General features: G+C 44.5%; 1 protein-coding gene across 2 annotated transcripts; it reads left to right on the forward strand.

The window, feature by feature from the left end:
- The first annotated feature begins 2,347 nt into the window (after positions 1-2,347).
- Positions 2,348-10,093, forward strand: insig2 (insulin induced gene 2). 2 transcript variants are annotated; one of them, XR_013077939.1, is made up of 8 exons: positions 2,348-2,508; positions 3,840-4,052; positions 4,327-4,499; positions 6,567-6,691; positions 6,858-7,024; positions 7,488-7,587; positions 7,696-7,818; positions 7,849-7,967. XR_013077939.1 is itself a non-coding variant. In XM_076746412.1 (7 exons), exons 2-7 carry the CDS (start codon positions 3,931-3,933, stop codon positions 7,735-7,737), a joined length of 729 nt encoding a protein of 242 aa, XP_076602527.1. In that variant the 5' UTR covers positions 2,348-2,508; positions 3,840-3,930; the 3' UTR covers positions 7,738-10,093. The 2 variants fall into 2 exon arrangements, 1 of the variants encoding a protein (XP_076602527.1); XM_076746412.1 differs by having other exon boundaries at positions 7,696-10,093.
- Positions 10,094-11,360: the final 1,267 nt, after the last annotated feature.

The raw sequence follows: 11,360 nt of genomic DNA on the forward strand, positions 1-11,360 counted from the left end.
AAGAATTGGAAATAAGTCTTTATTTAGGTTTTGACATATTTCCCCAGACAAAAAAAACAAAGGGTTTCACATTTTTGAGATGGATTTATGACCTTCACTCCAGTTTGTCTCAGATAAATTCACGTTCTTGTGGGCAAAGATGAATTTTAAAGGATCTAAATGAGCTGAGGTCATCCCAAACATGTGGCACATTCACTGGCACACAAGTGCAGCAGCCATTTTCTTTTGTTGCTCCCACGCCCTCTCCCCACTTTGCGCCTGCCTGCAGTGAGGCCGAGGTTTGAGAGGCTTGGCAAACACGTCTCCCACATCACGGCTGTCTGGGGATTGGCGGATGAGGCAGGGAGGGAGGGGGTTAGAGGTTAATTATAGACAACAGAGAGGTCACAGGGCCTATTATTTTGGAGCCGGGACCTGCAACGGTCCAATGGGGATGACATTTACGACGAGGGCCCGGCCCCACCCCTCCATCACCATCCACACCCACAACCCACCCCGCGCACGCCATCACTCACGTTTATACTGACGGAGCCGACAGTGGGACTCAGTGGTCTGATAATGAAAAGGCCCTCAGCGTTTGGCAGAGGCAGGATGATGAATTGAATCCCTGGCTGCTCTCTGGCTGCGTCAGGGGGCCTCCAAGTAGCCCTTGACAACTAATTGAAAGCCCCCATACCCTCCTCTTACCTACCAGACTTCCTTTATCACTCTCATTATTAGGGTTAAGTGAGTCTCCCATGGGACCGTGAGAGGTACCGAACCTGCCGAGTCATCTTATTAGATAAAAAATAAATGGAAAAAGCATAAATTAGTCACTGCAGCTGCCTGGATGTGAGGACAGTGACTCGCAGCCACGTTCAGGCCGCTCTCGCTGGCCCTGAAGGTTTGTAGTCAGTGTGGGGACCAGATGAAAATGGCTCTTTAAGATATGACAACATAAAAGGATGTGAAAAGTGTTTATTATACAATCATCTTAACAATATTTTTATTACTGTGAACAAACCCCCGAGAATGAATATACACACGTTGTTATGGTGTGTGCACAAACACTCACTACAGCATCAAATGTGGATTAATCCGCTCCTGAAAATAGTTCCCAGTCAAATGCATCATTAAGTCTTGTCTGAGTAATGCCTGTTTGAGACGACAAAGAGCTTTTTGAGGAAATTACCTTTTGCATGGTTATGAAACTGGGCACACGTCTCAAAGCTCATCAGTCAAGCCGTGCAAAATACATGTCTCTAATTTTCATTTAATCTTTTTATTTATTTATTTATTTATTTTGGCTAATAATAACTTTGGTCTCAAAATATTTAAAATCCAGCATGTTTAATGTGAGCATCCAGCTGTAGATCGTTAACTCCTCTTCATGTCAGTGTAACTTTAACGTTATCTAGAAACATCTCTGAGGAGTGACCTCAGTGCTGGAAGCTGCTGCTGTGAGCTCTGACATGTTCTCAGTCAAAAAGACAGTTTAGTCCACTTTCATGTGGCAAAGTTATATTTAAATCTAATTTGGCTTTAAATGAAGCTTTCAGTAAATATGTAAATAAATAATTACTAATCTAATTGGTTACTGTTTTCTTTTTTTTTTTCCCTTTGGCACCATCACAGGTGAAAACAGTTGCTCCCTCTGAGCTTTTTCTGCTGGGGTTTTTAAAATCTGTACCATGAAAACTATGTTTTTTATGTCACAGTTGTTTATGTTCTGACTATTGTGTAGGCACATATAATCCCTGAAACCCCATCAGGAGCAGCAGGCCTCAGCATGCTGAATACAGAATGGAGTGTAAATGGGACTGAGGATTAAGAGTGATCCACTCCGCACTGTGACTGTCTCACCTCTGCATCCCTGTAAGCCTATTAGACCACAAGAGCAAATCAAATATGTTGTGGATGAAAACAGCGTGTGTGTGTGTGTGTGTGTGTGTGTGTGTGTGTGTGTGTGTGTGTGTGTGTGTGTGTGGAATGACTTCAGGATTCAGCTGTTTATTTTCTGTGGCTGAAAGCTGGAAGGCTGCACGAACCACTAGGAGATCTATCAATTTTAGAAATATTATAAAAAGCCTCAAATTACATGGTTATTTAACCGCTGGAAGAAAACACAAAGTGCTCTTAAACATAACATTTCGCTCATGTATTTCCCAGATTCAGTGAATGAAAGTTAGTCTGTAACATTTAAGAATGAGCATTTAAACATGAACCTCTTTTATCATCTATCATCCAGCTGTTCGTGACCTCTGCAGGTTTACAGGAATCCTTTACGGGCTAATCCATGGACCGTGAGCGCTTATCACGTGATACGTCAGCTATGTGTAACGCGGTTACGTCATGCCTTAAGACGCCCATTGGTTGTTCATTCAGCTTAGACAGCCGGAAGTAGTCTCAGTAAGGAGAGTAGGCTAATTAATGTTTTCGTGTATTTGAGCCCGGTATTACTCGCTGAGCTATTTAAAATGTCGTGTGAAATGTTTAACTGTATTCGTGGAACGTCTCTGTCAACATGAGGTAAGAGTTAGCATTGAGCTTAGCCTCTCTGTTACGACGGCTCGTGGTTAATGAGCAGTTTAGCTAGCCTCTTAGCTATCACATATAATCAGGCTAACGTTAGCAAAGTAACGTCAATCTAACGTAGCATATCCGCTGCCATCACTACTATTCGGTCGTTATTACTGTTTAAATGAGGTGTTTTGTTGCTTTTTTTTTTAAACGTAGTCATCAGCAGAAAGTAGTGTAAGACCGGCAGGTGCTGTTGACACTGCTTTGATTATTAGCGGCTAGCGTCGGGCTAAGTTCATCAAGTTGCTAGTTAGTTGCTCTAAGTTAGCGACTGTGTTGCTAGCTAACTTGTCAGACATGACGGTTATAAAGAGAAATGTGTCACCGTTAGGCCTCAGATGACCAAACAGAGTCACATGAGGCGAGCTATCCCCAGTGTGTGCCTCTCATTATCACTGCATGAGAGGCGCAGGCTGGGGCTAAAGGTGAGTGCAGTCCAACAGAAGGCAGCTGAATGCAGGTAGGTGACTACCTGATCACTAATTTAATGAGGTACAAAGTGTGGAAAAGTGATGCAACTTGTTAGCAACAGTAGCATCAGTTAATACCACGATATTTACCATTTACAAGCAGTGTTACTCAGTGAGACAGTGTGCACTATGCAGAGCACAAGGCTAAATTGGAAATAACATGTTATTCCTTTCTCTGATGAAATGATCTGTATCAGCTGAGCACCTAAAACCATAGATGTTGGTAATGTTATCATTTCGAGAGAAATTCTGGAGCTGCTTTGTTTATTAGACTGTAGTAGTTTTTGTACATTAGTTTTGAAAGGGGGACCTAATAAACAGCGTGTATATACACACAGACTATAACATACAGCATCCATATACAGTTAAAAATGCTGTTAAAATAGTACGAGAATGCACAGCACAGTAAAGATTACTGATAATGTAATAAGTTACATAACTAAGCAGTGGAGTACAGTTTGTGGTTTATGTGTGTTTGTTGGTTGTGCCTTCATGATGAGTAAAGTTTATGTTTTTTGTGTTGTAAATACATATATAAGGATTAATTGTAATTTTTGAATTTGTTTTTCTTCATCACGTTCTATCTTTGTCTCCGTCCTGGGGACGAAATTCAACTTTACCTTAAGCTTATCTTAAAAAGCCCTTAAGTCAGTCAGAGATTCATTTTCAATGCAACATTTCCACTGATGATTTCCAGCGAGGGAAACAGATGTGCTGTATGTGTGTGTGTGTTGAAATGACAGAAATGGCTTGATGTCAGTCCTGTATTAGTTTTTTCAGTCTTTCCTGATTCCCTGTCCTGTTTTTCAGCTCGGTCTGGGATGTCAGGGGAGGACACTGAACTCACTGGCGGACATAGACGTCACACACCGTTTTATATTTTCCTGACCGAGGCTTACGAATGTCTTTAACACTGACAGCCATGAGCAACAGCGCAGTGACCAGCGGCCAGCAGCAGTGGTCGGGGTCCGGGCAGCCGCCACGGCCTGCCCAGGGCCCCTATATCTCAGTCATCACCAACAGGTTAGCTCTGCATCTTCTCCACATAAGCTAACCTTAAGAAGAGTGTGACCAAAGGCAGGGGTGTGGTTTTTAAATCCACAGCTCCCACAATGCCTTTATGATGTTGTCTTTGCTGCATGTAACATAGCTGTAGGAGGAAATGTGGGAGTCTGCTCGACATGGGAAGCAGCTCAGTGTCTTAATGTGCTTTGAGCCTCTGATTTCATATCGTGTCAGTTTGACCTCTCAAACTTAACGCGGGAGGTGTCCTGACTCCTTGTGCTCCTGATTGTAGGACCACAAACCTGGTGATCCGAGGGACCTTGCTGTTCTCTGTGGGCGTCTTCCTGGCCCTGGTGCTGAACTTGCTTCAGGTGCAGAGAAACGTCACCCTCTTTCCCCCCGATGTCATCAGCAGCATCTTCTCCTCGGCCTGGTGGGTGCCGCCATGCTGTGGCACGGCCTCTGGTATGTGAACACTCTCCACACATGGATTAAAAAAGTCCTGACTGGTTTCATCTTTCCAGCCGGCCGGTGGCCAGGAGACCTTTGTAAGATTTCCCACCTTTTATAAACACGTTAAGTGACACTTCAATTCAGCACGTGGCATCAAAGTGCAAACCAAAGCGCTTTAGGTCACATCAAGAGGCAGTTCAGCCACAGTGAACACATGAAGTGATTAAAGAAGACTTTGATAATTAGTTTAAAGGTCAGTTCATGCTGGAGAAGGAAGCGAGGGAGGAGACGCAGTTGTTAAAACGTGTTTATAATGATGTACATTTTCAGACAGTCTGACCTGAAGATTTTCACAGCGATGCTCTCATTCTAACAACACCGGCATTATCATGAATGAAGATCATGAATGATTAGCATGAATGATAACACTGCTTTCATTTATAATGTGAGAAAAAGAAAATCATATCGCAATAATGGCAATGTTCCAATGTAACAGTGTCATAATGTTACGCAGAGCAGCAACAAACATGGCTGAAAGGGAAAGTAACTTTATCACTGACTGCAGTTCAGGAGTCAGATCCGAAAAAGGGGCGACTTCAGGAAGTGGTTTAGTTTCAGATGCTCAGATGGACAGCAAACCAGTCACATGTCAGAAGTGTAAGAGCTCTGGATCAACAACAGGCGGAAATACAACAGATTTATTTCACCACCTGAAGCAGAAGCTCCTGTTCAGACGAGGAGAACCCAAATCCTGTGAGGAGAGCTCAGCACATTCTGCATTTAATGGCTTAATAGTAAGATTCACAAGGCAAAGGTGGGTTGTGGTGGTCCTTCATTAATTGATCTGTGTCACGTGGACGCCACGACTAATTCAGTTTAAATAAAATCAGATGTTTGTGTTTTACTGAGCTCAACACAAACGGATTGCAGAAATTCAAATGGTTTCATGCAGTTACATAATAATAAATCAAGCATATGAGGACCATGCAGGAGCGTAACCGCACACACACAGACACACAGCTTTACATATGAATGCACAACACGCCCACCAGGCTCGACTCTGCAGCCTTATTGAAAAGTCGTCCCCTGGGTGTGAAGCTGATGGAGGCGCAGCGCAGTGCTGCTGCTCCCGAGAGGCTCAGCACAAAGCACAACAGCCCGAGGCTCACTTCCTCCCCAGACACACCGCGCCTCCTGCAGGAGCCCGACGCTTCCACTTGTTGCTAACACACACACATGCACACACACACTCAGGGGAGGGCTGCTGCATTTTGTTGACAATGCAAAAATTAATTTGTTTTGAAGCCACACTCGTTATGTGCGAGGTTATCAGGATGTGAGCTGCGATGCAAATCTTTATTCTTATTGTCAGCACAAAGTGACTGAGCTTTTTGCTTTGCTGTCAGGCTGGAAAAGAATTTGAACTGCAAAGAGCGGAGAGCACGTTCAGGTTTGTCAAACACATGCATTCCTTCACACAAGGCGCCTGAAACTGACCCTGAAGTGAGGAAAAGCAGCTGTTCTGAGGTCGAGACTGTGCGGCTTGATGTGGAGCAGCTAACAGACGTCCAGGCAGCAGCTTATTTTGATGAACAGGTTTGCTTCATTCCAGATGAAGATCAGATCGTGCTGCGTTCAACGGAGGCACTGAAGTGTTTGTTGGGACGCGTTCGGTGCTCGTTAGGTGTTAATGTCAGACTGCTAATCCAGAGCATGAGGCAGTTGTTTCAATGCACAGACAGTCTGAAACAGTGCTGTGTGTATGGAGGGATTATGGGACAATGGGCCCCCGGCACAGACGTGTAAAAGCCCCCCCCCCCCATACAGCCAGACTTGTGTGTGTTGTGTTTTGTGGCGTGGCCGGGTCGTTTGTGGTGTTTTTTGTAAACAGACTTTGGGCCCCTGCGTCTGTGCCCGGTAGGCCCCTGCAGTAATCCTCCATGGCTGCGTGAGCGTGCCGTCAGAACAGCACGGATACTGTCTGGATGCCGACTCTGAGGAAAACAATACCCCGTGTGCCATGTGAAACTGGTCTGTGTTGCCTTCATGTTGATTCTCTGTGCCTCTCTCTCCTGACAGCTATGATCGGGCTGCTGTACCCCTGCATCGACAGACGACTGGGGGAGCCGCACAAGTTCAAGAGGGAGTGGTCCAGCGTGATGCGCTGCGTGGCTGTGTTTGTGGGCATCAACCACGCCAGTGCTGTATCCTTCAACCTCCTTAATCCTCTGACCCTGCCTGTATGCTGGTGGTCTAAGACCCTCGTCATTTGATGACTAACTAGGTGAAAGGTGGAGGAGCATGTTATGTAACTAGAGTTTGGAGCTGCCAGCCACTGACTGCCTGGTCCTTGACCCCCCCCTCTATCAGAAAGTGGACTTTGCCAACAACGTCCAGCTGTCTTTGACTCTGGCTGCGCTCTCCATCGGCCTGTGGTGGACGTTCGACCGTTCCCGCAGCGGCTTCGGCCTGGGAGTCAGCATCGCCCTGCTGGCGACGCTGGCCACCCAGCTCCTGGTTTACAATGGAGTCTTTCAGTAAGTTCCCCCCACACCTTCACATATCGATCCAGGACCAATGAGCAGGGAGGACGAGGAGGAGGATACGGAGGATTTGAGAAAGAAACAAATTCAGAATCACAACCGAGAAAAAAAGAATTTGATAACACAAGCTAAAGTACAACAGGAAGCATCGTACGCAGTCATTCAGTACCTCCAGTGTGTTTGCTCTGTGGCGGCAGCAGCGTTAACCTGTACGGCATGGAGCTACTGGCTAATTCCTGAAAAGAAAACACTGGATTTTTGCAGTTTGATACAGTTTTAATGACTAAATCGGAGTTCAGGTGGACTTTAAAAACACTGCATTATGTTTATGATCATTTGAGATCTTCACTGTGTTGATGCTTTTGATGCTATCTTGGTCAAAGATAATCTGATCAAAGTGTAGCTGGAAGGTCAGAGTCATACGTCGTTTGAAGTCATGTGCTTCCTCTCTGCTCAGGTATACTTCTCCAGATTTCCTGTATATCCGCTCCTGGTTACCGTGCATCTTCTTTGCGGGCGTTATAACGATGGGGAACATCGGACGGCAGCTAGCCTTGGTAAGAAACCAGAATCATTTCAGGAAATAGCCTTAGCCAGAACTGTGGTTTCTGATTGGGCAGATCTGTGTCTAAAGGTTTTTCCTGCTCTTCTGTTTCGTTTTTCAGTATGAATATAAATTCATTCAGGAAAAGACTCATCAGGACTGAAGGAACTCTTCGCTCCGTCAGGACTTTGCACCACCCTGAAGCCGGAGGATCAGAGAACATCTTCATGCAGCGTAGACCAGGACCAACTGGCCCCGTACGAGCCGCTCAGGCACGTCAGACCAGTCCTGAGCTCCTGATTGGCCACCTGGTGCTTTCTGCTGGACAAAACAGTATTTTTGATTGGCAGTCGGCGTGGCCGCCGGCCGTGGTCTCACCTGAGCCGAGGGGAGCAGTGAGAGCAGAGTCTAATGTGTTTTTTCTTTGGTGCAGTTTATCTCTACTTACCTGGAAAGGGATTAGCGGCGAGGCGTCTATCGTCCCTCAGATCAGCTCCAATGTTTGAAACCTTTGGCTCCATTGTGCCAAACACAGTCACAGGGGATCAGTTTGAAAGTCTGCTCTTATCTGCTGCTTCCTCCACATCCTCCACACATCAGTGGAGAACACACAGCCTAGTTAACGTTTATATCCAAGATACGCATCGCACCCCAGACCGGTTGGTTCTATGTAATTATTAGCTTATATCTACATTGAGATTGTGTGATAAAGGAATGGTGGTGTGGCCGTGAGGACACTCTGGGTTCCAGCCTGACGTGTACAGTATGATCAGATCCAAAGAGTGAAAGGACTCATGGAGCTTTAGAGGCTTTGTGTTTGTACATATGAAGGACGTCAGGCTGTGGAAACGAGTTTCATCCATACACCAACACTGGCTTCACTTTTAAGACAGTAAGACATCTTTTTAAATTAGGATGTTTTTCATTTCAGGGAGGAACATCTGTCCAAATATGTATCTGTAGCCTTCTCAGTTTCCCGCTGAAAATGGGCAGAAAGCAGCGTTTGCTTTGCCCAGAACAGCCTGAATGCCAAATTTCCCCTCTGACTGTCTTCATAGTGTTAAATACCTGAAATACATGAGATAATGGAGACAGGTAGAATCAAATAATCTGTGATCGTATGTTTGATCCTCCGACTGTCGGAGCTTAATATTTCACATTTAACGCACATGTTAGAAACAGTAAACTGATGTTTGCATTACGTTTTCAGCGGCTCAGAAAGGAGACTCAGGTGAGTTTGAGGTATTGTCAGGAACAAAAGATCCCGTCTGCAGCCGTGTGTTCAGGCTCTCTGGATCCACAGTTCTGCTCGTGCTCCTTTGTTCTGGTTGGATAATTCTCTAGAGGAGCCGCTTCTGATGCAGCTGCATGACTTCATCCAGCAGAGACTGTGCTCAGCAGTGTTCAGCCTGTTCGCCGGCCTCTCTGACGCAGTAGGTGTGTGCTGGGTGGATGAAAACCTGCAGAGTAATCTGCACGAGGTATGACTGGAGCTGTTAAGGGACATTTTTCTAAGAATTTGTCATAAATGTTGGAATTATTAGATTTGCAGCATTTAAGAGACAGGGACTATAAAAACAGTGTTTTGTAATTTTCCATGATAGAGATTAGAAAAACATTTTGGGGCGAGCTTGTTTTCTATCAGCTCTGTAAATATGAGAGGTAGTTCCTTTAGGGCGGGTGGTGTTGTGGTTAAACAGGGATTCAAAGCTCCGCTCACTTAAACGACCTCTGACACCTGAACATGTGCAATTTGTTTGGTGGAATAAAGATCATGGCCTTTTGGTAACTGCCTGTGGTTTCTCTTCATGCACCTCGCATGGCGTCAGGTGGAGATCTGAGCTCCACCTGACAACATGTGACAGACTGTAGGTGGTGTCCATGTTAGATCTGCTCCTCCCTTCTTAGCCTCAATATTACAGAAATCATTTTTTAAAGAGAGCTGCAGCAATAAGAGTTACAAACGAGACAGCATGTAAAATATGTAAAATATAAATAAATCTGAATTAAACAATTATAACGAAGCATGAATGAAATTTGTAGTAGAGACAGATAAAAGGTTTAATTAGAGAAACAACCTGAATATTGATGTGAAGTCACAGAAATCAAATCAATCTAAAATAATGAGACTAAGAAATCCAAATTCTCACAACAGAAGAGAGAGAGCGACGGTTTGAAGGAAGGAAAATGAAGATTTCAGATTTCAGATGCAGAAGATTCAGAGCGGCTTCAAACGGAGGGATGGTTCAGGGGCCATCGAGCACCTTCACACCTGGAAAAGACCCCCCAACACGGACCCTGTGGTACGATTTAACAGCAACACTCAAACTTGTTTTCTGACAAAAATGTTTGAACTCCTCCTGGATGGTTGTTCGTAATTTACTCGCAGAAACTTTCACTGAAAATATCTTTTACATAAATTTAACATTGAACACGTTAATGCAATTATTCATACACATTTTGAGTTCCATTTTCATGTCAGAGTTTTCAACTTCAGGGGCCAAAGTCCCTGTTTTCTTAAGAAGAAGAAGAAGAAGAAGAAAGATACTTAAGATATAAAAAGGAGTTCCCTGTGTCCTCAATTAAACAGTAAATTAACAGCTGCGATTTCACAGGTTGTGTTCACAGACCTGAACCTGTTTTAAAGATAAAAGCTGCTTTCCAGTGAAACTGCAGCACAGCGATGCTCAAACACACGTAGATCATTTCAAAGTGAACATCTGTGAGCTGAGCTGTGAGGGAAAGCATCCGTTCATTAATCCAAACCCTGAAATATAAAAACATTTTTCCATCATAAATGCATTTCTGAACTGGAAACAGGGATGAAAGTGTTCCAGCAGAGTCTGCACGGCAGTAAAAGTCTAAAAGCTATTTAAAGCTGCGGCTAATTAAGTGGAGATGGTACATATCTGGCACAAACGCTGAACCACAAACTGCAGTGCCGCTGCAGAATCGCACACATCAACTGGAACAGTGTTCACTGCTAATGTGGATTAATGTGTCCTGTCTTGTTCCAGCTCCCACAGACACCAGCTCGTATAGACAAAAGTAATTAAGATGAATAATCGGGATTTAAGGAGCCTTTGTTTGCATTATTGCTAAATTCCAGGATAAGGACACAGTTTCTGTGTGGTTTACATGAGTGTGTGAGGCAATTTGCTGTGTGAATGTTATTGTTCAAGGCTAACTAGCTAGTAAAACAATAGGCGTGATGTGTCATAGCGGTAAGTGCTGCTCCGAAGAGCTAAACTCCCCACCACTAATGAATTCATTAATCTCTCTATTTATTCCTGACAAGCAATTATCTCCTCTCGCAGAATGAGGGTCAGGAGGCAAGGTTGAGAGCTCGCCATATTTGCTGAGGAGGAAACATTAAAGGGAGCCAATCGCTGCTGCCCGCACACACCTGCTCCTGCTTATTTTTTGTTTTGGTCATCACTATAATCCTTCATATGATGCTTCAGGTGCTTCATCTTAACCTTCGTCTAAATGTGGAGTTACTGACGTGAGTTTCCACCTTTTGCCCTCAGAGCTCCCTGCTCGGCGTTTAGGCATCGAACATCCTCGGATCTATGACTCTAAACAGCCTTCCTGGATGTTATCTCAACGTTTCACTGATGTCAGCTGCACCCGTCAACGCTGCCGCTCGCTCACTCCCGAAGTACAAGACCCTGATTCCAACAAAGTCTGGACAGAAAACCAGAATCAATCATCAATAATCAAACTGTTCACTGACAGCAGTTTCCTGAAGTGTCCCTGAGTCCAAGTGTTCACAAAGTTCTGAAC

This window comes from Chaetodon auriga, chromosome 13 (genome assembly GCF_051107435.1).
Source record: "Chaetodon auriga isolate fChaAug3 chromosome 13, fChaAug3.hap1, whole genome shotgun sequence".
Classification (NCBI taxonomy): domain Eukaryota; kingdom Metazoa; phylum Chordata; class Actinopteri; order Chaetodontiformes; family Chaetodontidae; genus Chaetodon; species Chaetodon auriga.